Raw genomic sequence first — 26,647 nt, 5'->3', positions numbered from 1 at the left:
GTGGTCAGGCTCCCCCAGGGCAGTGGTCATGGTCCCAAGCCTGCCAGAGTTCCAGAAGCTTTTGGGCGATGTTTTCAGACACATGGTGGGATTATTGTGGTGTCCTGTGCAGGGACAGGAGTTGGGCTCAATGATCCTTGTGGATCCCATCCAACCCATATTGGTTGATATTCTGTGACTCTGTGATTCTCTCAGAAGCTGTGCATGCATCTCACTCCTTAGGCTGGAGAGAAAATCTCCTGGATCCTGGATATAAAGCTGAGGGGGGAAAAGATAGAAAAATCTCTGCTTCATAAATCACAAAAATGCTCCTTAATTCTGATACAAGTAAGCCATCAAAAGACCATAGCAGAAAAAGGTCATTAGGAAAATGTTGCCTGTAAATCTGAAGAAGAACAAACAGTAATGCCATGGAGCACATCCTACATTACCCTGCAGAATTTGGGATCTCGGAGCTCAGTTTGCTCTGTTTGCTCACCTGAGCAACTGCACAGTGGCAGCTGGCATGTGCTCTCTCTGTGCTCTCTCCGTGTTCCAGGTTAATTTCTTCTACTCAAACACACAAAAACTGGGAGCATACAATTCCCAGCAGAACCAAACAGACTGGTACCCCCTGGGGAATAATGACTACAGGATTTGAGGCCTGGAATCAAGCTCTCATAGTGACTTATTCTAACCTTGGATACTCAGAATTTTCTTAACACTCTCCAACACTGGCAGAAAACATTATTCCATCCTAAATCTGCAAAAGGCAGAATTGGGTCATTTTTCCTCCTCTTAAGTAACATGTGCTGAGACTGACAAAACAGACTATAACCCCAGCAGCCTATAGAATTCCCTGTTTCAAGATGTTAGTGATATCCCCATGTGTGTCAGAACAACTCAGCATGCAGAGCACCACGAGTGTATTTGTAACATTTCACATACGCTATTGAAATAGTCTAACACACAAATGTGCACTACAACACCCAGAAACATGGTGAATTGCAGCAAATATTTATTTGTCAATGGGTGTAGAATAATATTTATGTGTTTAGAAGACAAAGCCATAATAAACAATATAATTTCCTGAACTGGATTTGGAATATTACTGGAGCTACAGCTCATGAAAATTGGAACGGGACTTAAAATGCTTCCAGTGGGCCAAGTCCCATTTCCATGCCTCATCCAAAAGCCCCACTGTACCTGCTGAACCAGTGCTACCTCTTCAGAAACACATCCTGTACATCTGCTGCACTACAAATAATATTTTTTTTCAGTGAGACACTGAAAACTGGAACACAGCCACTGTTTTCCAATGGCACCACAAAGCCCCTCATTTCAGTTCTGCTCCATTCTGGGAGCAGGGAATGGTGTGGTGCACAGTCAGCTGCACACACGGCTGCAAAGAGATTTATTTGCAAGTTTCCAGAAAGCGTTGTAGTTCTGGTTTCCTTTTTTCATTTAAGGCTGCCTTCACTGGGGAGAACACTGAAAAAGAAAGCTGAGCAAGAAGGAGTGCATTCATTGGCAGTAGTTCAGCAGGGACAAGCAGGATCCCTGCGGGAGCTGGGTGTGCTGCTGCGGAAGGAGGGAGGGAACAAAGCAGGGAGAGAGGCGGTCACGCCCTGCTGAAATCAATGCAGGTATGAAACAAAGGATGGAGCGGCACAGAGGTGCTGTGGTCATGCTCTGGCGGGAACAATGCAGGTAAAGGGAACTAAGCAAGGGAATGACCCAAACCATGACCCAACTTTGTGTCAATAACCCCCATATGTGCTCGTGACTGAAATCAAACTCCGCCTAAATGGGAAACTATGTCAGGCACAACTTCACCTTCTCCCCTCCCTCACTGAAAACAATATAAATACGGCTGTAGTGGGGAGGGAGGTCAGAGGAGACTTTATCTCTGTATCCTGGCACTTCAGAGGGCTGTACCTGTCTGCTCCCCACAGGGGCACCTACTGGGTAAGACTCCATCCCTCGGCTATACCGGGCGCTTGTTTGGGAAATTCGGAAAGGCAGCCTGTGTTTGTGTTTGTACTCTTAGTGCTACATTGGCATCTCCCAGCTGAACGTGCTTGTGGCTGGCTGTATTGTTCATATTTCATGTGTTCACACACACTTCTGCACGCAGGCTACTCACCACCAGCACAGAACCACAGAGTGGTCTGGGCTGGAAGGAATTCCAAAGGTCATCTCGTTCCAGTGCCACACCAGCTCTGCGTGTCTGCTGCTGAATTGGCCACGGCTCAGAAGCTAGACCCAGCTGTCCCAGCCCCTCTGGTATCCAAGGAGCAGCTGGAATGCCAGGGGGTCATTTTCTGCTAAATTTAATTTTTAAATTAAATTTAACAGCAGATATACTGGGTTTACTCTTAACATGACACTTTCATTACAAGTTTTAACTGGGAGTTTACAAAACAGTTCCCACAGTTTGCTTTGGGGATCACAGTGACATTATCAACCAGCATTTATATCAATGAATCAGGATTTGATATGAAACTATTTTCATGTGGCATTAGATACATGAGAGTTTATAAGTTTTATCACAGGAGATTCTGCTAGAAAATCACCTGAAATGAGAAAGCAAGTTAATAAAGTGAAAGGATATCACATAGGTACAATGTTTCAATTGCATTTTCTCACTGCTTTAACAGGTTACACTGACGAAGGTATGTGGGGGTGAAATAACAGAACATTGTTGAACAGCTCTTACTGGGCAGACTGAGGAGATAAAAAAACCAACACCTCCACATAAAGTAAAACCTCCACTTTTTTTTTTCCCCAAGGAATTCCACACAATACAGGATTAGCCAACTCTGCTAACACAAATTCCCAGGTACCAGGAGGAATTCTTCGTTCCCCACACGTTATTTCCTCCGTTCCAACGCTTCTGTTTCACGGGTCAGTTTCTGACTGAAGAACTGCAAGGCAGGAAAGAAGCGTGAGGAAGAGCAGGCAGCTGAAACGCGGACGGAGAAGAGTTAGAGTAAGTTTTACACTGGACAAAGCAGAGGCACCGCCGAAACCCTCGCACCCGGGAGTCGGCCGGGCAGGAGGCCACACTGCGGTCTCCCCGACTCCCCCCGCAGCAGCAGCGGCTCCGGGGCCCGGGACACCCGCCCCGCCCTGCGCCTCTCCGACCCCGGAGCCGCCCCGGCCCTCAGGGCGCGCAGGCAGCGCGGCGGGCAGTCCCGGGAGGCGGTGCGGGGGCCTGCGAGGAGCGGCGTCGGACCGCCGTGAGGACTGCGGGGAGCGCCGCCCCTTCCTGCTGGCGCCATGGCCCTGCAGGGGGCGCTGCGCCGCGCGGCCGCGGCCTGGGGGGGGCGGTGAGTGCGGGCCGGGGGCGCCGGAGCGGGACTGGGATCGGGACACGGATAGAGATAGGGACCGGGATCGGGACCGGGACATGGTCTGGTACAGGGACCGGCACCGGACCGGGATAGGGATCGGCACTGGCAAGGAGACTGGCAATGGGATAAGGATCGGGATACGGATAGAGATAGGGATCGGGACCGGGATTGGGATCAGGATCGGGACAGGGAGAGGGACCGCGACGGGGACACGGAGAGGGATGGGGACCGGGATCGGCACAGGGACCGGGACAAGGACTGGGTCCGGAGCAGGGAGCGGGAGAGCGGCGGGGTTCGGGATCAGGATGGGAACAGGGATGGGAGCGGGGCGGCGTGGCGCGGCCCCCGGCAGGGCAGGAGCGCGGGGCCGCTGCCGCAGCGGGCGGTGCCGCGGGTGTCACACGTGTATCGCACGGTCGGTGCCGCGGGTGTCACACGTGTATCGCACGGGCCGTGCCGCGGGTGTCACACGCGTGTCGCACGGGCAGTGCCGCTGGTGTCACACGCGTGTCGCACGGGCACTGCCGCGGGTGTCACACGTGTATCGCACGGGCACTGCCGCGGGTGTCACACGCGTGTCGCACGGCCCGTGCCGCGGGTGTCACACGTGTATCGCACGGGCACTGCCGCGGGTGTCACACGCGTGTCGCACGGCCCGTGCCGCGGGTGTCACACGTGTATCGCACGGGCACTGCCGCGGGTGTCACACGCGTGTCGCACGGGCCGTGCCGCGGGTGTCACACGCGTGTCGCACGGGCACTGCCGCGGGTGTCACACGTGTATCGCACGGGCACTGCCGCGGGTGTAACACGCGTGTCGCACGGGCCGTGCCGCGGGTGTCACACGCGTGTCGCACGGCCCGTGCCGCGGGTGTCACACGCGTATCGCACGCGCGCGTGTGGCTGTCCCCGGTGGCACGGAGCGCTTCCCGAGTCACGGCACCGCCGCGCTGTCCCGCAGCCGCCCCGTCCCGCTGCTCCCCTTCCTGCGGGCACCTGAGAGCCTGGGTGGCTGCGGGTGCTGCGGCTCAAGTGAACTGGCATGGAGAAGTCAGTTAAATTTCGAAACAAAACAGGGCAATGTGGCGTTTCGCTGAAAGCTCGAGTACCTGACTGTCGTTTCTTTTTAGTTCTAGAATGGGGAACAGCCAGCCCGCTTCTGTGGGATTGTCTAATGATGCTGCTGTGAATCAAATACAGGTTAACATTATTTATGTGGCTTTTACTGATTTTCAGCATTTATAAAAGCCAGTTACTTCAAACATTTTCTTATTTATACAAAGAAATATTGTGAATAGTTCTGCCTGTTGAACCTGGTCCTATGTTTATTATGGTTATCAAGTCATGCTGGCAGTTTTGTTTATCCACAGCCCTGGAACCTGATCCTCCTAGGCTGCACCCACTCTATGTTTTTTCAGACCTCTGCTCAAATTCGGTGCTGCTGTTGACATTGTAACATTACTGATATCAAGTAAACTGGTTTTTTTTAATAAATGTATTGATACTAAATGATAGCCTGAAATCCCCTTGAGTTTACAGTAAAGTGATAAGGCTTTTGGTCACTGTGCTTGTCACTGGAACATCCCAGGTACCTTACAGACAGGGAACACTGTCCTAAACAATCCAGGGAGATGCAGCGGGTTGGGCAGACTGCAGAGCAGAGTTGTACCACACTCTCCACCATCCTTGTGCTCAGTGTGGAGCCAGGTGCAGGTCAAACCTGCCTTCAGAGGTGCCAGCAGAGGTTTTCCTGTGTTTGTTACTCTAACAGCAGGATTTTAACTTGTGTGTTAGTTTTCCTGACTGTTAATAGTGTTCAAGGTGCACTGGCTTGAAGCTCGCTGACTTTTAACTTTCTTTTGAGCACACAGGACATTATTTCACACAACTGTGTGGTGATTTTCTCTAAAACAACGTGCCCATACTGCAAAATGGCAAAAAACCTGTTTGAGGGTTTGAATGTGAATTACACAGCTGTGGAACTGGACGTGAATACAAATGGAAGGCAGTTCCAAGACATTCTGGAACAGATGACTGGTGGCAGAACAGTGAGTATATTCATTCTCTTACACATAAGGAGTAACAACTTGGGCTACACACATCCCTCTTGGGTTAGATCCATAGCAAGTCCTTAATTTTTTGGTGATAGTTAAATTTAGGATACAAGCTCCTTAATTAGATGCTGCAGGAGGGTTCTGTCTCTTCTTCTAGAACCCCTCTGGCTATCCCTCAGTTATCTTTTCCATACTGCCACTGAAATAACTGAAGTATCAAAGCCATTTTTCATTTGTGTATTTAAACCATTGTGTTTAACACTTGAATTTTATTTTATATAGTCTCATTTGACCCAATTATTGGAATTTATTACAATCACCTACACAGGGACTTCACCCCACTTTGGAGGGGCACACAAAGTTTCCCATGTCTGTAAATACTATGGAGAAGTGTGGGTTGTACACTAATATTATACACACATATAGAACACAGTAATTGTGTGTACTGGAGTCCACATGGGCTTGCTTGAATGTTTACCTTTTTTCCCAGAAGTAACTAATGCAACTTTTGTTTTCTTGATAGGTCCCAAGAGTGTTTATCAATGGGACTTGTGTTGGAGGTGCAACAGATGCTCAAAAGCTTCATGAGGAAGGCAAACTGCTTCCTTTAGTTCATCAGTGCCAAATGAAAGCAAATTAATGAGCAACCATCTCTAGCTTAGCTTCATCTTCCTTTGTATGAACAGAATTTCAGATGAATTCAGATCACAGACACATGCACTCGACAACCTCAAGCTATGGCTTTCTGAATCACAGATCACTCTCTGACAGACTTTATGGACTTAGCAAATTACTTGGTGTCCTTGCCTCAGCTTTCCCACAACCCAGATGGTCATTAGCAACCATTATGTAACTCTTGGGGCTCCTAGTGAGACAGTGATGTCATTTCATGGTGATTACATCCGGCTCCAGGGAAGTCCAGACTGCAAAAAGAATCCTGTGGGCTTTGCTTTCCAGCTTTGTCTCAATAAATTGTCAGTTTAATTTAATGGTTTCTTTAAATAAAATTCTTCTCTGTCAAACTGAAATGAAGGAAGTGTGAAGCAAACCCATTTTGTAGTGATATTGGTGTGTGCATGTCTGCCTCTCTTGTATTCCAGCACCTGGTCACCCAGCTCCCAAATCGTGTGTCCAATGGAACAGAAAAGGAAATAAAGATTCTGGCAACTTTAGAGAGCAATAGCTTTCATCTTTACTCTGCACTGTGAGGTGCCAGTCTGTGCTGTCACTCAGGAATGTCCTTCCAGGGGCCAGGCAGCTCGGGCACTCAGCTGCAGCTACAGACTATGCTACAACCAATCCAACAAGAGCATCAAACGTAAGACCAAGGGAAGTGGGTCTAATATGCATAGAGTTTATTTAGTACTTAAATTCTACAGTCAGAATGCAGTTTACTAGCCATTTTAACTTTCAGTTAAATGTCTAAAAGAAATGACTAAAATTCCATAGTTTCAGTACAATGTACATCCAAAGCCAGACCAGGCAATGCCAAGACTCTTGGTTATTTCAAAGAAGTTCATATGCAAGTAGAAAATTATATCCCATTCTTCAGTTAAAAGGACCATTACACAACTAAAGGTGCACACATTAGAATAAAAACATTAGTCAATGAATTTTTTATTCACTTTTTGTGAATTAAGACTCCTGTTATTTCCATTGCTTTCAGCACTCCATGTACCTAAACTCCTTTTTCCCCCGCAAGGGAAGAAAGCATCAATCTTTAATTCCAGCTAACTAGGACTACAAGAGTATCATTTAAACTTGACAGCTTCATTTTTGTGATGCAGGTTTGGACTAAGTTTAAACTGCATCATTTGTAGAAAGTCTTTAGTATACAGTTGCCTGCATTGTGCATCTTTAATGTGTAATCAGCTAATTAAACACACTGACCTTGTTTCATTTTAATTATTGCAGCTTACTGTATGGTGCTAGGACACAGTCATCAAGGTAAACACACAAATGTGCACCTCTCTCTGAAATTACACTTAATAAAGCAATTTATTTTGCACATACAGTCATAAGAATACCAAGTATTCTTTTTCTCTGTGTAGAATTCTTCAGCCAGTGATGTTATTTTCAGAAGCTTAACAATAATTTTGTTCCCAAAGCTGATAAACCCCTCACGTAAAAATAACAATAGTATGCAAAGGAATTTTTCAGAGACCTTTTCATTTTGTTTAGGGGCTTGTTTTTTTAACCAGTAGTCTAAAATAACCCTTTGAGTTCCAAGTTCTGGAAATCCCAGGGCACTGTCACTTAAGGCAAATTCTCTTGCAGCTGTTGAAACAAGCTGTGTGCCTGCAGATCCAAGTGAGTGCCCCTTCATTAAATATGATTTAGCTTAAGGCACCCAAAGGGTTAATGATGCTTCTTTTTAACAGTATTAAGGCTCCCCATCCAAATAGTTTTTCATTAATTGTGTATAATTCCATAGAAAGTAGCAGCAAGACAGTGCCTTTGTTACTGGATGGCACAAAGCCATGTTATGTTTAAGTTAATTAAACATGATATGGCAGTTCAAGTGTGGTTCTACTCTAGCAAAAAAAAAAATCCCCAAATTAAGAAACTCAATAATTAAAGATTTCCTTTTTTTTTTTTTTCCCCCCCAGCATTGTCTCCAGGACAAAACTGTTTATCTTAAATTATGCTTGCCGTGGGAGCTGAATATTAACATGTATCCACTAAAAGATCTGGATACCTGCTCATCCAGCTTAAATCCCATGCTTCTAAGAAGCACAAGAAGCTGGAAACAAACACTGAGTTATTTAATGAAGCACACAGAGCTGTCAATGTGCCCATGTGTTGCTTTTTAAATACAGAATTATTTTTAAAGAGTAGAACTGCACTTTCACAGGAGAATGAAAAGACATTTGTAACTACTTGTGCTTAACTCTTAAGCTGGTAACATTAGGAAAACAGCTATTTATACTTATTTGTTAATGAAGCATTTTTAAAAGTTCTCAACATACCACATATATATGCAAATATATATATATTTAAACTTAAATTCAGAATGCAGAAATACCTAAAGAAACCACACTTTACAGTATCAAAATCATAAATCCAGATATGTAAGCACACATATTTAAAGACACCATACCTTCTGCTGAAATTAGCTCATCTTTTGTGATTTCCCCTCAGAGCAGCACATCCATAAAACACTGTCCTGGACAGTGTTTTACCTTTCCCCCAGAACTCTTGCTCAGCCATTTGTACACTCGCTGTGTCATGGGAAGATGAAATCTCTACCATTCCAGCAAGAAAGTAATGGGAATAGCTGCTTACAGCATATCTGTGCACTGCAAACCACTGCAGACAGCAAAACAAACCTAGAAACTGGTAGAACTTCAGAGAAACTAAAGAAAAGGATTAAAAGCAGAAGCAAGACAAATGATTCTTTACTTCTACAGCCGATTCTTTGAAGGCTGTCTCTAGTCAATACTGCAAAGAAGCTGTTTATCCAGAATATTAAATGTTTTCCTTATTTTGCATGACAGCAGTTTGATACTGTTTAACAGAATGAAAAGTTTCAAATCACTGAACTAATTCTAGAAATAAGCTTTACACTTGAAAAGCCAGTTTGAAAAGCCAGTTTTAAGAGGCTACTTTTTTCAAATAAAGCCATTCACGGGCAGATGTTGGATTTTTGTAAATAAATATAGTATACTTTTGTCACTGATTTTTACAGTGCTTTGCCAAAAATCTGACAGATACAGAAAGTAGATTTTTGGTACAAGATTTATATAATTAAAGAAAAGAAAAAAAATTGTTCATTATTTAAAAAGTTAAGATAAATACTATACCATCAGTTCTGATGCAGGGAGCTCAGTGAGCACACTCAGTGATAGCAAGAAGGCAGAAGAACAGAGGCAAAAAACAAAAAAAAAATGGAATGGATGACAGCTTGTGAAAAAAGATTCAAGTATAGGCCTGAGGTGACAAGATGGAAAAGGAGAAAAACCCCCAACACTAACAGAGAAAAGGGTAAAGAAAAAGAAGAAACAAAAAAGAAATGTAACCAAAACTAAAGCTTCTGTTATGGTAGCTATGAGCTTGGGACAGGGTTAAGCAGCATTTGCAATGCAGACAAATATTTCAAAAGTGTTTCTACAGAGAGCCATCATTAAAATACAGTTCCCAAACTGCTGGTGTGTTTTTAAGCCAAGAATATGTACTTTGTTGAATAGCCTTTTAAAGCCATACCCATTTATGGGCACCAGTTATCAACAGCAATGTAAAAGAACATAAACCCCCATAAGATTTATTGTTTAACAGTGGTTTTAAGCAGCAAGGTATTTTAGTGCCAGTTATTAGCAGCCCTCACACAGAGTGGGCATTTAGACTGGCCCTGCTGACCTCAGAGCTACACCTACCTTTAGACTTCTCTTTTTTGAAACACAGAGGACTGTAGTCTAATTCTACAAGCACCTCGAACTCTCCTACTTCTTGCTCCAGGTCTAAAATTCCTGACATGAAATTCTATTTCTTGGCAAAATTATTACTGTCATTACTGAATTTATTACACAATGCTGATGTGCTCACTGCATTATTTTTAAAAACTCGAGAGCCTCCTGCCCTCTCCACATTGTTGATTGTGTCTCCTCCATGAAGAAACCTGACCTTTGATGATCATTCCTTACAGAAGAATGTTTCACCTCTGCTGTGCTTCCAGCCACGACATGCTTTGCTTCTTTCTTAAAGCTAAAGTGCCTGAACATTAGGGCCTTAGACAGAAAAGTCTAATGCTCCAGAACTGTCAAGCGGGTCACAGTGAAATGGCAGTCAAACTGAAACCAGTTAACTCTGTTAGGTATCAGGAAACCTGCATTTGCCTGGTCTACAGTTGCACTCTGCATTTAGACTTACTTTTATTCAGTATTTTGAATAAAACTAACTAGCTTTAAACTTCTCCCTGCTCAATCTTTACTGATAAACTGCAGTGCACAATTATAGCCCCTTTTCTGCTTTTTCAGTCAGTGTTCCTCCAATGCAAAGACCACTATTAATTTGAAAGTCTCCTTTTTGGTGAAAGGGTAGGTAGTTTATTGTACACTGAACTAAAGCTTAATCTTAGCAACTTTATCTTAGCTCACGTTTTTTATTATTTTTGAAGCATTACAGTAATTATTGCCTCTTTACATGTCTAGATAGTGTTTTGGAAATTATCAGTTTAATATCTAAAGACTGGAAACAGGACAAATGCGTGTTATGGCAAATGAGTCATGCTGTCCCCTAAAATTCAGTGTATGGGCAGATAAAAATGATCCAGTCTATGGACAAGGAATATGCAGCATCATTCTTCTATGCCCCTTACTGGAAGAGAATGACAAAACCAGAAGGAAACCCCCAGAAAGGTCCATATACTATAAAATTTCAGCTGTCAGCATTTACTTCAGTTTCCCCTCTCTGCGCAAATCTTGAAGGAGGAGCAGATGACAACATGGTCTCATCAGTGCTGGTTTTACATCGCATGAACCACTGAGAATATCCTATTTCTAACAAGGTTTTTAGTCCAGAGATACTATAAATGTTTAGGAGCATATTCTGTACCCCAGCAGGGATGACCACCTTCTATCACTGGTCACAGCTATCCAGTGTCAACAGATACAGGGAGCTACAAATTCTATTAGTCCTACTGAAAAGTTCATCTTCACTTCCACACTCTAGTTCAAGGAATTGCATTTTAAACTGGACTGCTTCCAACGATGCAACACCACTATAACCATTCATTCGATCTGTTAGTAACTATTCTAATTTTTATTTGCAATAAGTTTACTTGAAAGTTACTTGAAACACCTCTTTTAAGTTTTCATTTTATATTTAGTCCAAAATATTTCCTATTACTTCACAAATACTACTCCAAATAAGAAAAAGTACTTGCAAAAGATGCTCATCTATCAGTTATTTTCGACATCTCTAGCTTATTAGGAAACACCTAATCAGATGTTTGACTATTGTGTCATTTAAAACACACTACTACCAAACCCAACCCCAAAACATCAGTGCATTTACTTGAAATAATTATTAACATGTATTGAGCAAATAAGTTTACTCCCCATATTCACGGTGTTTTGCTTAGACCCTAAAAATGATGCGCAATTTTTCAAGAGAAATGGCTGATTTTCTTTTTCCAAACTCAAAAGTGCTACGTCTCAGCCTTCGTAGGAACACTTGGTTTGCTCTAGAAGTCACCTGAGGAGCTGGTGGCAGTCCTGTGTCCTCCAAGCATTCTGTCAGAGCAGTGATTAATTCAGGAGTGATACATTCATGTTGGCTGAAAGGCAACACTCTACCCAGCAGTTGTTTAAACCCTGCGTTAATGTCAGGAAAGGCTTCCCTCACTGCATTGATCATGCATTAAGGGAGAGCCTAAGTAGCAGAACACCTTCAGTAACATGTAACATCCTATTTTAGCACCAAAAGAGATATCCCTGCTACAGAATGCAAGCTTTGAATTTATAATCAATAGGAATGAGGCATAATGAAAAGTGTTACAAGTACCAAAAGTATAGTAGGAACTTCCATTTTACATTTAAAAGCTTGGGTTTTAGGCAGAAAAATATGGTCTTACATGTCATTCACCACTATGGGTAAACGTGGCATTTTTATAAATCATAATTATTTTCAAATTAACATCAAATTCACTGTTTAAAACAGCCAGCTTTAGCATAAAAGAGGCTGACATACGTATGTTTTAGAGAAAGTCGTAAAAGCATCACTAAAAAACCTTTCTAATATTTTAAGAATGATCTACTAAAGAGATCTTTTAACTTCCCCCCTATACACACATATATAAAACACAGAATTAAATACATGTACACACAAATTGCTATCAATTTCTGTTCCAAAGTGGTAGAATACTCACTGGCTTTCTCCTTGTCACACTCTTACTATCAGACTAAAAATAAAGAATGAAGAATCCAGTTTCAATTACTTCCTAAACAAGATTTTGTGAACATGAAGGAGGCAACTGTACAGTTCATAAAAGTTTTTAAGAATTGGTCACTATAAACTGGAGGTAGTTTTGAAATATGTAAGCTTGAATTAATTTATTAAATCAGAAGTAACACTAATCTACAAAAAGATTTTTAAAAATGAAATACTCTCCTGTTAGGAAGATTGTTTCTGAGTCAGTGAATACATTCTTCTGAAAAAAGAAAAAAAAAAAAGTAGCTTTTGTTTCTGGTTGTTCCCACTCAGCTTCGGTGAGCAGGCCAAGACACATGCACTTGTTGGTCTTGCTCACTGAAAGTGTGCTGATGCTTCTTGAAGTTGTGACAAGGACTGAATGTGACATCCCAGTCATTTCCAAGGCCTTTTTCTACTAAAAACAGTTTTTAGAACTTCCTGTAAAGCATTTTAATTCTAAACTAGTGCTTTTGAAACTGTATTGTGCAGAAACTGCCCCTCAATTTATCTAAAGAGATATTTCCTCCTGAAAATCCAGATGATAATCCAGAGAGAAAAAGATTAGCATGAGCTCTTGCACTTTCAGTTTTATCAGTATAAAATGTCCCTGGGTAACTTTTACACTGTATCACAGTCACATGGTCTCAACACATACCAGAAAAAACGTTTGTAGCTTTTAACTGTAACCACGGAAACCGTTGAACATTAGTAACACTTAAAATACAAAGATTTAAAAAAGCCCAAAGAAAATTCCCTCTCAATGAAGTTGCTGTTAAATTGCCATTATTAAAAATACTAAGCCTATTTGTTTCCAGCCCCATTTTAGAAGTAACTCATGAATTTATACTTGCAAATAAGCATTCCACAGCAACGGGGGAAATTAAAAATCTCTCCATGTTTATAATCTACTATAAATGAAATTAAATTATATACTATGTAACCCTGTAACCACTTTTAGCAAATTTCTGTTATTTTAAATTGTGTGCAACAGGAAAAATAAAAAAAGAGATTCCTCATCTGCTTTTCTTGTTTTCCCTTCACAAAAAGGTAACAAAGAATCACAAAATCATGATGGTTGGAAAAGAGCTTTTAAGATCAAGTCCAACCATCAACCCAACACTGCCAGGTCCACCGCTGAGCCATGTCCCTAAGCACCACATTAACGTGGTTTTGGAACACTTCCAGGGATGATGATTCCACCACTTCCCTGGGCAGCCTGGTCCAATGCTTGGCTGCAAAAAGGATTTGAGGTTCAGCCTCACCAGTGCCCAGTACAGGGGGAACAATCCCTGCCCTGGTCCTGCTGCCACACTACTCCTGATCCAGGCCAGGATGCCCTTGGCCTTCTTGCCCACCTGGGCACAGCTGGCTCTTGTTCACCCACTCTTGACCAGCACCTCCAGGTCCTTTTCCACTGGGCAGCTTCCCAGCCTCTCTGCCCCAGCCTGGAGCACTGCATGGGGTGCTTGTGACCCAAAGGCAGGACCCAGCACTTGGCCTTGTTGAGCCTCATACACTTGGCCTTGGCTCATGGATCCAGCCTGTCCCGATCCCTCTGCAGAGCCTTCCTGCCCTCCAGCAGATCAACTCTGGCTCAACCTGGTGTCACCTGCAAACTTGCTGAGGGTGCCCTCGATCCCCTTGTCCAGATCAGCCATAAAGATACTGAACAGGACTGGCCCTAACAGTGAGCACCACGGAGCACCACTGATGACCGGCCAGCAGCAGGATGTGACTCAGTGCCACTCTCTGGGCCCAGCCATCCAGCCAGGATTTTAGCCAGCAAACAGTGCACCTGTCCAAGCCACGGGCTCCTAGCTTCTTCAGGGGAATGCTGTGAGCAAGTGTCCAAGGACTTGCTGAATCCATGATGTAGACCACATCCACATCCAGGGGGAGGTCTCAAGATGAGTGGAGGTTGGTCAGGCAGAACCTGCCTTTCATAAAACCATGCTGGCTGAGCCTGATCCCTGGCTGTCCTGCATGTGCTGTGTGATCAAGATCATATGTTCCATAACCTTCCCTGGCACCAAGGTCAGGCTGACAGGCCTGTGGTTTTCTGGATCCTCCTTCCGGCCCTTCTGCTCAATGGGTGTCACGCTGGCCAACCTCCACTCATCTTGAGACCTCCTTGGTTAGCCAGGATTGATGGTAAGTGTGGAGAGTGGCTTGGGTGGATTCCATCCGGCCCTTCAGACCTGTGAGCATTTAAGTGGAGCAGTACATCACTGTTTCCTCCTGAATTACAAGGACTTCATTTTGCTCCTTGTCTCTCTTTTCCCAAGGACAACTGGTCTGACTATTAAAGACTGAGACAAAGAAGGCATCGGGTACCTCAGCCTTTTTCTCATCCTTTGTGGCAATACTTCCCCTCACATGCAATAAAGGATGAAGATTCTCTCCTTAGCCCTCCTTTTGTTGATGATGGATTTGTAAAAGTACGTTTTGTTATTTACTACGGCAGTGGCCAAATTAATTTCTAGCTGGGGTTTCACTTTTCTAAGCTTCCTGCATAATCTAGCAACATCCTTGTAGTCCTCAATAGCAGCCTGCCCCTTCTTCCAAAGGTCTTTTTCCCTGAGTTCCAGTGACATCTCCCTGTTCAATCAGGCCAGTATTCTTCCCCACTGGCTCATCTTTCAGCACATGGGGACAGCCTGTTCCTGCATCTGTAACATCCTTTCAGGATTGTTTGCCAGGCACTCTCTCAACCTGTAAGGCCCAAGTTTGGCCTCTGGGGCTCCTCAGCTTCCTCTACAGCCTCCTCAATGACTTCAAGGTGGTGCTCAGGGCTCTGGAGGTGATCCATCTGCTTCCTGGCACCACCAGTCTCTCTGCTGCTGAAGTCCTGGGGGACAAGAAGTGGCCATCCCGCAGTCCAACCCCAGCTCCTGTGGCTGATGAAGGCAGCATGTCCTCGGCAGGTGCTGGGCCTGGTGCTGAAGCAAGGGTACCTGCAGCACAAGAACTCCAAAGTTCACGAGGAGTTGGACAACATCACGGCCCTCTTCACGTACCCTGCTGAACAGCTGGATGTGGCCAAGCTGGTGTCCGGGCTGACTCCAGCACTGGTGGAGAGCAAGAGCAGGGTCCAGCATGGTGACATGAAGTGTTTGCTGTAGTGGTGTCTTCCTTGGGCCCAGACAAAGCCACCCTTCTCTTCAAGGCAGGAGATGCTGTGGAACTTGAGGACAACAGGGATGGGGTGATCCATGTGGTGCAGGGCAGGCTGGCCAAGAAGACCTGGGTGAAGCTTGGGGACCAAGGATTTGTAAAGTACACTGCGCTCCTGCCACCATCCCATGGATGATGGGAACAGGGGGTCCTGTTTGCTCCCTGGGACAGATCCAGACTGGCTGTTGCTGGCCCGCAGGACTCAGAGCACAGTCACTGTGGATATCACACAAGGGATGATGCTCTGTGGAGCTCCAGCTCACACAGAGCCCAGGCCAGTCAGGGAATTAAGTCCAACAAGAGTTTTGAGTGCGTGTATAGGAAAAAACCAACTGCCTTGGGAAAATGAGCATGGTGGAGACAAGGAGGGTGGCTGAAGAGTGGCGATGCCTTTCTGAAGGGCATGGAGCTGGGCTGCCAGCTGTGCTGCAGGACTCTGAAGGGCGATGTGACTGCACTGCCAGCCATCACCAGGAGTGTCCAAATGCGCAGGGTGCTTCTGCACGGCACCAAGGTGACAGCGGTGACATGTGGCTGCCACCTCCAATGGCAGGGGGATCACTGGCTACTGACAGTTAGTTTGACACTAGAGATACAAGTGCTGAGTTTCTCTGAATCTGTTAGATTTGCACGGGACTGAAGTTCTGTTCAACCTTACAAACACCTTAGTGAGAAGCTCTAGTCAGAGATGCTTGACGTGCCACCACCTCCCGGAACATTCTGATATGTATAAAATATGCCATATGCTAATAAAGTATATTTGGCTGGGAGTTGCCAGGGTGAAGTCTGTTGCTAGCAATGGACCCACTGGGAAGAGCAGATGCCTAAAAAACTTAAATCAAATCCAAAGTGAAGTTTCGAATGACATCCAAAGCTCCTGTATCAAAGCCGCAGATATCCAACATGCCTCTGTCATCGGGGTCCGCCATCGTAAAACCATGGGAGGTCATTCCACAAACAATCAGCTTAGCAGGAATACCCATTTTCTAGAGGAAGGACAGCAAAATATATCAGAAAATACATACAGAGTGAAACGTGCACATATGCAGTAACTTAAACAGGCCAGAGGGCCAAATCTCGCTTGCATAAGCCGCTGTCTGAAGAGCTGTACTGACAGAAACGAGGAATGCCAGAACAGAAATGCAGGATGCCTGTCAACACTGGGATGGCAGCTAACCTCAACTAAGGAAACCAAATTAAAGACTTTTGGTATTCATTTCAACTGGGTGGAAACTATGTAAAGATTAAAGTCCATACACCCATGCCTGACAAATGCATTTTTGGTAGTTTAAAAAATAGTTTCTTTAAAGCATAAAGGATTGTTTGCTGAATAACTAAGAGTTTCCAAAAGCAATGTGCTTGGAGAAGGTATCTTTCTTTGTTCTATTTAAAAGTATGCAGCTGTACAGCTTGGAGCAGTCCCTTTAAAAGACAATGGGCTTTCCTCACAAGATACTGTCACATCATCCTAGTGACACGTCTTCATTAATTCATTGAAACTTTTTGATATCTACTGCAAACATCAAAGTTAAATTCAGCTCTGAGAGTCAAACTTCAGTCTGTAAAAACTATAAAAACGTATTCCATCAATTATATATAGGATGCAGAAATTCATACAGTCCCTGAGTAACAAAGTTTCATGGACATTGCAGCACACCGAGCAGGGGAGGCTAATTACAAATCCTGTCAGCAATTCTGTCATTTTAAATATGCACAATTAGTGCAATATGTGTACTAATTCTGCCTAACTGCAGAATTGAGCAGTTTTAAACAATATATAATTATTTACTGAAGAAGGCCACAACCAGTCCAATCTCTAAAAGATTTTTAGAGCTGGTACTTATTTTGTACAGTATTTACTAATCATAAACAGTCAGAAGCATGTTTACCTCTCTGTACTCTCTAAGGGCCATTGCAGGAGGAGTATTCCCAGCAAAGGTCTCGTTATCAGTAAATACAATGAAGACATCAGCAGCTGTCTGAGTTTTTTGAGCCCATATCATTGGAAGGGAACAGTCAGTGGTACCCACTGGAATCTTAAAGAGACAAAAATAAATATACATGGAACACATTAATACAGAAATTAACAAACCATGGAAAAATTACTTTTGATGTAAGCTTCAGGTTCTACCACGTGTTACTACATGAAGACTTTTTTTGTTAAACTTGGTCATTTCATCTTAGTTTGTCCAGGGTATTTTTTTGTTTGAGTTTTTTAAATATTCTTTTCAAGCTAAATCATTGTGACCTAGCACTGCCATTCTAAATTGCAATGTTTAATATCCAGCAAATTAAATAATGACATTTGCTGGGCTTTCTCTAAATCAAATGCACCAAAAAAAAAAATCCAATCTTTTACTAGAGAGATACAGATTAAACAAGGTAGTAGAATTGATAACAAAGAAAATACAGTGTAACTGCTGAGACTTTTTTTTTTTTACATACTTCATACATTTTCACTAAAACTTGAGGTAAGGTCATGTCAGCTGTCACTGGACAAGGGACCATTTCGTGTGAAAAGGCAACAATGTGGGAATCCTTCTCAGTCCGTGCTACAACCTGAGAAAGGGAGACAAAAATAATTCAGTTATATTCCTCCGAATTTTTAATGTCCGAACTGAGCCATTCCCTACCAAACACACAGCATGACAAATGCTTTTGTATTTAAGTCACCATGGCTCCTCATAAACACTAATGGTGCACTCTACACTTTAAATATTCTGTAATATTACTGCAAATAAACACTGCAAAAAGAGCTGAACGACTGCTCTAATTACTGTAACTAAAGATACTTCTATTTTTCTTTCCTCCTCTCTGACATAAACCTTGAGCATTTCTAAATACCAACAAAAGTTCAACTCCTCTGCAATACAAGAATACAACCCAAGAAGTTTTAGAATACTAAACTGAGGGGAAAGTGATTGTGAATAAAGGCCACATTGATAACTCAGACACAAGAATTATCCCAATATTTCTTCATCTAGCCTGTATTATTCTGTGAATGCTTCTGAAAAAATTAAAATGCGTGTATCCATTTTTTACATACAGTAAATCATTTTATTATGACTAAGGTAAGTGAAAAAGCTGCCCTGACCACTTTGATTTACAACAGAAACCAACTTCTTCAAACTGATCCTTCCAAATGTGGTTGCCAGTAGCTTTCAGCAATGAGACACAAGGTCACACCTTCTGTACCCAAAAAATGTTATATGTAAGTTTCCCCTTTATGCCTAACCAGCTGTAGAGCACATTTGTATCAAAAAAGCAATGCAAGCTGAAAAGTTATAAATAAGAAATTGAAAGCCTCACCATACACATTACTGCTGCAACTGTGCTGGCATTGAGCACACTGCCCAAAACCTTTTGTGTCATTGATGCACTGACATCAACTGCAATTACAAAGCGTTTTCCTGTTGGTTCAACTGTCTGAAAGAACAAAAGACAAAAATGTAACAGGTACACATCATTTATATATTAATTTCTTCTGCTGCTTTCAGTCCTGAAGTGGGCATTTTTTACTCTTTCTGGGTAATGTCAGGACAGTGCTGTTCCCAGTTTCACACTTGTTACCCAACCCAGGAACCGTTCTTGGTAAGTTTTCAGAAAACAACAAACTCTTAAAAAGCTTAACAAATAGGAGAACAATTATTACCTTGAAAGCTTTGTAAAATGAGGCATCCAAAGCTCCTAAAATGTCTTCATCAGGACGCCACCAAAGCTTCCCTCTGCTTCCATGTCCAGCTTTATAGGTTTCTAATGCAACCAAAATATGGAATGGATGTATTCTACCCTACAGGTAGGAATCAAAAATATGGATATGAAAATTTAACCTCTTTAAAAAAAAGTAAAAACTAAATGTGAAAGTAAGTTCCTACTATAAAAAAATTTCTGGTTTAGTATATGGTTACTTTAAATTTGTTAAATCTGAAGAGTTCATGCAGTCTTTACACAGTGTTGGATGAACTGATACTTGTGGGTTACTGACAATGGACCTCATTCCCTCTCAAGAATCCTCCAGTTAACACCAAATGTGATGCCATCACCAGAATTCTGGTAAAATTTTGCAGCTCTATGACTGTCCAGTGCTGTTTTCCATCACAGGCTTCCAGTAAGAGAAAGTCCCTGCCCAGCTGAAGAGAAAGGAGCTGAGCAAGGAAAAGACCCAACTTAAAACTAGTTTTATACCAGATACAGTAACACTGGACATGAAATTATTTTTGGAACATAGCATTCATTTTTCTCATGCTATAAAACACTCCAAACAATTTTTTTTTCTTTCCATATATGAACTTATATAACTTTATCAACATTTTGTTATCTTTATCCTAAAGGGGAGTTTGCAGTCCTTAACCACTGCCAGCAGCAAAACTCAGAAAATCTGAATACCTGTTGTCTATCTTCCATCAAGGTATTGCACCATGACCTTTGCTCTCCCTTCTCCATGCCTCCAGTATGATTAAGGAAGAAACCAGAGAAAGGGAATTGCAGTAGGATGGGGAAAAAAATGACTTCTGTTGTTGTGCTCAATTCAGCTCTGGTGCTGAAGAATTTAAGTGCCCTGATTTTCATCTTCCCAACTCACAAAACTGCTCGTCAAGACACTTGTCCTCTCTACTTTTGACTAAATCCCTGAAATTTTTATTCTCTCTTTGGGGAATTCTCTTTTCCCTCTTACTTTCCTAGCATTCTGATGGACAGTAAAGCAATCAGAAAAGAGGAAAGTCTCCTTGCCCATCTTGTTCTTCCCCTCAGCTGCTATGCTATTTTCTTAACTCACTTAAAAATGACAAGACTCAGAAGAAATTGATGAACCCAACAAGCAAAGCTTGCCACAGCCCTCATTTAAGAAAAGATCCAATAGCTGCCAATACACTTAATTTATCAGAAAGTTTCAGAAAGCAGGTGGGGAATCAAATGAGAAATTATAAACAGAAGTTTTAAAATAATGTTGCAGGCATTAAACTGCAGTTTTTAAAAAGAATAAACTAAAAATTTAAAATGAAAATCCACAAAGGCTGGCACTGATTAAAAAGAAGTTCTTACCTTTTTTAGCAGTTTCTCATTTCTCAGTTTTTCACATACTATTGCCACTTCTGAACCTCGTGGTTCAAGCACTGAATTTGCTGTCAGCTTTCCTAAATTTCTCAACAATACAGAAATAGGCATCTCCTTGAGCAATGCCTTCCAAACCTATGATGAAAGAAAGAGAAGGGAAACACAGAAAGATGAGATTCTCAAACTGCAAGACCTGGCATCTATACATTGAATAAGCGTATTTTTAAATAAATGTACAAATTATATTAAGATCTTAATTATTTAACTATTTGGGTAAACAACTTGAAAAATAGCATAAGGGCTACTTTTTAAAGAAATCTAGACTCAAGACTCTGAACAGCATCACTCTATGGAGAATTCAAAGGTAAGGAAGTTTACCTACCTCTTTAGATTTCAGATGGTTTGTCAGGAGATGCTCTCTAACTAGACCATATTCCTCTATCAAGTGAATAACTTCCAATTCATCTTTTGTGCGTTTTACTTTCTCCACAGCCTCCAGATACTTCAAGAGCTTTTCAGTCTCAGCAGAAACTGCTTTCTCTTTATAAGCTTCTTGGACATCTTTCCACCCCTTGGTAATATATTTAGTGACTATAGCAATTCCTGATGAAAAAGAAAACCATTTCTCAAGCAGGATTACCATCTGTACACTGTCATTTATCATTCTAGCATGCAAATGAATTTGCAGGTTTCATTCTCAGACCTGCCGAACACCTGTTGAAAAGGTCAGCCACACACAATTTAGAGCAGTACTTTTAATTACTGTATTAATCTCCTTAGCATTAAGGAGCTTTATGTATTTCCTACATTGCCCAGAGAAGCTGTGGATGCCCCATCCCCAGAAGTGTTCAAGGCCAGGCTGGATGGAGCTCTGAGCAGCCTGGTCTAGTAGAAGGTGTCCCTGCCCATGGTAGGGGGGTTGGAAATGGATCATGTTTATGGTCCCTCCCAACCCAAACCATTCTATTATTCTAAGATTTGAAGCCAACAGATCTTCCCACATAATGAAAAAGTGTTATTTCATAATTTGTAAGCAAATAGGAACAAAATGAGGGAATTGGGTTATTTTATCTTCTCTTGGCATATGGAAGAAAAGAAGGAACAAATTCTGTTTACCTTGAAGATAAACAGGTCTATTTCTGATATGAACACCCACATTTTTAAGATGCAATTTACAGGATATCCTCACTAAGAATTCATCTACAATGGTACTTGGGTTTCCAAAATACTTCCACAGTAAATATAAAAGGTTTAAAACACAGTATTTTCAGGTAAATAAAAATTTATTACCTTCACTGGCAGGTTTTAGGTGGGACAACCTCAGAAGATCTTTATGAGACCAACCACTTCTTTGCTTATATTTTGTAACTGCTAAAGCAAGAGCCATGCCATTCTTTCCATTGTACCAATCTGCAACAGCTTTCCTCAGAGCACGGCCCCACATGCCACATTTCATGCCCTCCTTCAGATCTTTTTTAAACTGGATGAAAGTAAAGAGATGGGTTGGTATGCAACACACCTCGGGGACAGCTTTAAACGCCGCTTGTTTTGTTTTGGCATCAGAACACTGCGAGCAAACTGCGAGGGCAAAGAGCAGGGGCTCCTGTCTTGCTGCTCTGCCCTCTTGACTAAATGCTTTTATTTCTTCAACGACTTCGCAGCCTCTGCCCTCTTCAATCAGCCTTAGCAAAGCTTCGGCGTTTTCAAAGCCCAGCTTCTGCTCCTTGACGTGGTAAGCGGCGCCCTCGGAGCCGAAGCACAGGAAGTGCTGCAGCCGGGCGCTGTCGGTGAGGGGCCAGCCGGCACCGCTGGCACAGCCGGGCTCCGGCGCCGCGCCCGGCACCTGCGCTCGGCTCTCCTCCGCCTCCATCCCTCAGACTTCCAGGGGTCTGCTGCAAGAATAACACATTCTATTAGGAACTGCTGTTGACTGCTTGTGTAGCAAAGTAAATACATCTTGTCTATAATCTTAAGTCTTCTTTCATAAATTTAATCAGAGCGTACTCCAAGCGTGCGATAATACATGTCATTTAGAGGAAAAGTAACAGAAATCTCTGAGTTATGATAGCGACAAACTTATTTCTTTAAAACCTACTCAGAAACTACTTAACCCCCAATAAGTGGCAGACAAAACCCATCTGGTGTTATAGCCTTTTGCCACTAATATATTATATCACTTTCTCAGGTAAATTTTTGTAGTGCACACTAAATGGCTCAAAATTCAGATCTTGCCCTGCTCTATTTTGCTGAAGAATCGCTAATACTGACCAACTGAAGAAAAACAAGGTTAAAATGAAGAACTAAGATACTGAGAAAAACTAAGATACTGAGAAACTGTTTAGTCGGAAGACTCTGTCAGAGTTTATGTATGGTGGGTTTCAGTGAGACTTAGACAACAGCTTTTTAACAACTGAGTAGCTCAAGAACAAATTATCTTTGCCTCGGCTCAAATAGTCTGCCGCTCCAAGTGAGATCCAAGAAAACACAGATTCTGTACTGCTTTACATTCGAAGTTAAGAATCAAAAATCAGCACAAAAATTCACAATCATTCAGGTCTTTCTATTTGAACACTCCTGAGCTGCAAGAGAGTTCAGCTGTAGTATTTGTAGTGCAACTCCACTGCTCTTACTTGGAGAACATCCAGCACAGTAAAACTGAAGCCATGACATTTAAAATAAAGCAAAAGCAGGTGAAATGAAATCAGCAGGGTAAGGGTAAGGAAATTCTTCATCATCAATACCTCCAAAACATTAATAGCACAACAATAAATTTAGTTTACTCAGTTCTCACCAAACAATAAAAATACACTAAATAGCACCAAGAGCTCCTATGGAAAACTGAAAAGGCAGCATCAATAATCCACTCCCTCAAACTGCATATAAATCTTAAAATATAGGGACTAAAGTTTGAGCATACACAAATGACATTTCAAAGAAATCCACTAAACAATTTTCAAGTATTGTAGATATCTACTTTTGACTTTTTTTTTCTTGTTCAGAAGACAAATAAAAGCCATTTTGCTCCATTTACCAGAACAAGCTAGCAAAATAAATGTCACTAATGTAGACAGAGGGGTTTTTTCCCCCCAGTTTAGGTAAGCAACACTTTGATTTACAAACAACTTCCCTACTTCTTTGACAGAGAATTTCCCTTTTTCTGCAAGTGACAAGAAATGCACCTTTCCTCTGCTTTCCATATCTGCATTGATCTGCATCCAGAATTAAACAACAATCATCAGTGCTCCCATTACATTCTACAAACTCATAAAATCATAAAAATAGAAGCTGTATGCTGACACCTGGTTTAAGAAAGCAGGTTTCAGCTGAAAATTAACTAAGAAATATTTTTCATTGTATTATTTAGACCATTGGTGCTCAGCTGAAATTATATATTCTAACCATGTTTCCTGCCAAACCTATTTAAATACACATCATGGTTGAGCAGGCTTTTTCCCTGACATCTGAAGCATGCAAATACACTGAAGATAACAAGGCTGGTATTCCCCATGCATGAATACCACATCAGGACCTTTTCATGTCTAAATACATTTTATTTCAGTACAGTTCCATTAGCTCATTTCATTAAACAGTCGGGAATGCTTCATAATAAACACAGAAAACTCAAACAAAAAATCCTGAAATCACAGTAAGCATCCATTTATTTATCAGAAAAAAAATGGTACATGAAAGATACTGAGAAACACCATTATCCTGAACGAAAAATAAGAATGGGAAGCATAAAGGATCACTCAAGAACAACAAGATCTCCATGTATATAAAATATTTAGAGTAATTCCTTGCTGTAGCTTTCATACTCCTACTATAATAAATATTACTACATTAAAATCAGACAAATGGGAAAACTCTTATGGATATTAACAATGGATAATTTTTATGTTTATTTTTGCACAGACCAGGCTATTCATGCACTCAAAACACCGGAAAGAGGCATGTGCCTGCATCCATATGCTTGTGACACAGACCTGGAATAGAAAAGATAGTTGCAAATAGTTTTTCTGACACTTAGCTCTTTAATTTGCTTTCTTAGGAATAAATTATGAGCTATGAGCCCAGATGCTCTTAAGATTTCCAACAACTGCCTAACACAAATTGTGAGTTCTTTAAAGTATTTTAATAATTACTTTTGAAATCTGCAATAGCTGACAGAAACCACCAATCTCACTATGGAACAGTCACAGCAAAGTATCAGATTTACACTTCACCAGGAGCTACTGGAAAAGCATTTATTCACAGCTGAGCTGCTCAAGTCATGTTGGCCATTTCTAACCCTGTATTACATCCCAGCCTCACAAGTTCCCAAAGCTATTTCCTCCCTTGCACCAGTTCCTCTCCTCTGCCCAGACCTCAAGCTTATTTTTTTCCTTTAACACCTGTACAACAGAGACACCTTTCACCCTAACAGGTAGATAAATGCAAATACTCACTTAACACATGCTCTACTATAAGCCTACTCTTCACCTGCTGAGCTGCAGCAGGGAACTTGAATTTAAAACAGCTGTGAAGGATTCATCAACAATATTCTGGCTCCATAAGCATTTCCAACTTTTGTGCTATGGGAATGCAAACAGCAATGTGAAAAGCCTTAAAAGTCCCAGATGAAGAGTGTTACAACAAAAACTGCTAAGATAAATTCCACGGCTGTTCACCATTATTAATGAAAGAGGAAACCCACTACATTTCAACCGCCGTATAAATTTATAGGTAATGTACGGCTTTGACTGCTCTGAAATTGTCTATACAGCAGTTATGTGTTGACTGATAAGTCAGTATCTTTATGTTGCTGTACCAGAGCATAATTCAGTTTTTTAAGCTGACCTTCGTTGATTTCTATGGCTTTTTTTCCAACTTCCCTTAGCTTTCCTAAGAAATAAAATGCCTTACAAGTTTTATGAATGGATGAAAAAAAACACATTAAGTACAAAGCTTCAACAGAACTACAAATTCTAGCTTAAACACTTAAATTTAGCTGCTATGTTAACAACGAATCAAACTCTGCAGCGAAATCCCATGGAATTAAACTTTGAAAAAGTCTGATCTTCTATGACAAAAACCAGCATTAACATTCTAAAGACAACATTTCAAATTGCCTTCAAATACTTCAAAACCATATATATTTCATTCTACAACGAACTGCATTTTCCTCCTCTGCTCTCTAAATTCTGTATAAGCATTAAACTGAACACTATAAGGAACATCTCCTAGTTAATTGAGCAGAAATACCACAACCATCACACTGAGCTATGGTTGTAACAAAACAGGCCTGTGCTGCAGCACAGCTCTGACAACATAGCTCTCATACTTCGGAAAATAAGCACCTCTATGTCAACTGGGATGCCAAGAGAACACTTCCCAAATCATCAATGGAGTGATGCACGATGGCAGCACAGCAGATACCCGACTATATAAACCACACACCTGCCCATCCATTTCTACTGCAGAATTTGCAAGAGCCTGTCTGCTTAAAAAAAATGTACTGACTGGGGGGCAAAGGCAGCTTAGCTGACGTAGCACAGAATTAGGAGGTAGAAGCACCTAAAGCGGATACCCGAAGAGCTTTGATCGCAGCTGTCAGTCTCCATAAAGACGATAAACACGCGTGACGGGGGAGCCGCGTAACGCCACGGACACGCCCGCGAACACCCCGCGGGCCCCTCACGCCCAGGTGCCCTCCAGAGCTGCCCCTTTGGCCTCTCCGCATTCCCCGCACGGCCCTGGGGTCCCCCGGGGCTGGCCCAGGGACCCCGCGCCCCGCTCCCCCCGCACCCCGGGGAGCGCCACTTGCCTGCGAGGCCGCGGCCCAGGCGGGGCCGGGCGGTGCCGCAGCCCCGGGGACCGCCGGGCGATGGGCAGGGGAGGCACCGGGGACACAGAGCGGCGGCCGGGCCGCTGCGGGCGCGGGGGGCGGGCAGGGCCGTCCCGCTCGGGCCGCCGGCGCTCCGAGTCTCCCGCTCCAGCCCCGCCCGCCGCGCCCCGACAGCATCGCCGGGACCCGGATGGGGCCGCGCCCCCCGCGCGGTGCCCGGATGGAGCCGCGCTCGGGGCCGGCCCCGCTCCCCGCCGCGCCGCCCGAGGGCTGCACGCCCACCGCCCACCCCGGAGC

At 42.7% G+C, this 26,647-nt stretch overlaps 2 protein-coding genes across 5 annotated transcripts; one reads left to right on the top strand and one right to left on the bottom strand.

Moving 5' to 3' along the window:
- Positions 1-2,791: 2,791 nt before the first annotated feature.
- GLRX2 (glutaredoxin 2) lies at positions 2,792-6,416 on the top strand. 3 transcript variants are annotated; one of them, XM_069022329.1, is made up of 4 exons: positions 2,792-2,971; positions 4,465-4,534; positions 5,206-5,382; positions 5,912-6,416. In XM_069022329.1, exons 2-4 carry the CDS (start codon positions 4,472-4,474, stop codon positions 6,026-6,028), a joined length of 357 nt encoding a protein of 118 aa, XP_068878430.1. In that variant the 5' UTR covers positions 2,792-2,971; positions 4,465-4,471; the 3' UTR covers positions 6,029-6,416. The 3 variants fall into 3 exon arrangements, with proteins under 3 accessions (XP_068878430.1, XP_068878428.1, XP_068878429.1); XM_069022327.1 differs by lacking the exon at positions 2,792-2,971 and adding an exon at positions 3,231-3,311; XM_069022328.1 differs by lacking the exon at positions 2,792-2,971 and adding an exon at positions 3,368-3,440.
- A 306-nt stretch (positions 6,417-6,722) lies between these two features.
- On the bottom strand, positions 6,723-26,611 carry RO60 (Ro60, Y RNA binding protein). Of its 2 annotated transcripts, XM_069022322.1 has the most exons (9): positions 26,330-26,611; positions 21,817-22,418; positions 20,909-21,129; positions 20,515-20,661; positions 19,124-19,261; positions 18,781-18,897; positions 17,917-18,030; positions 17,361-17,507; positions 6,723-16,457 (listed from the first exon to the last, which is right to left on the bottom strand). In XM_069022322.1, the coding sequence occupies exons 2-9, from the start codon at positions 22,394-22,396 to the stop codon at positions 16,305-16,307; spliced, it is 1,617 nt and encodes a 538-aa protein (XP_068878423.1). In that variant the 5' UTR covers positions 22,397-22,418; positions 26,330-26,611; the 3' UTR covers positions 6,723-16,304. The 2 variants fall into 2 exon arrangements, with proteins under 2 accessions (XP_068878423.1, XP_068878424.1); XM_069022323.1 differs by lacking the exon at positions 6,723-16,457 and having other exon boundaries at positions 17,383-17,507; positions 17,924-18,030.
- Between the last annotated feature and the right edge of the window lie 36 nt (positions 26,612-26,647).

Source organism: Aphelocoma coerulescens, chromosome 8 (assembly GCF_041296385.1).
Source record: "Aphelocoma coerulescens isolate FSJ_1873_10779 chromosome 8, UR_Acoe_1.0, whole genome shotgun sequence".
Taxonomy (NCBI): Eukaryota; Metazoa; Chordata; class Aves; order Passeriformes; family Corvidae; genus Aphelocoma; species Aphelocoma coerulescens.
The sequence above is the reverse complement of the archived record's forward strand: the minus strand, read 5'-3'. Positions and strand labels throughout refer to the sequence as shown.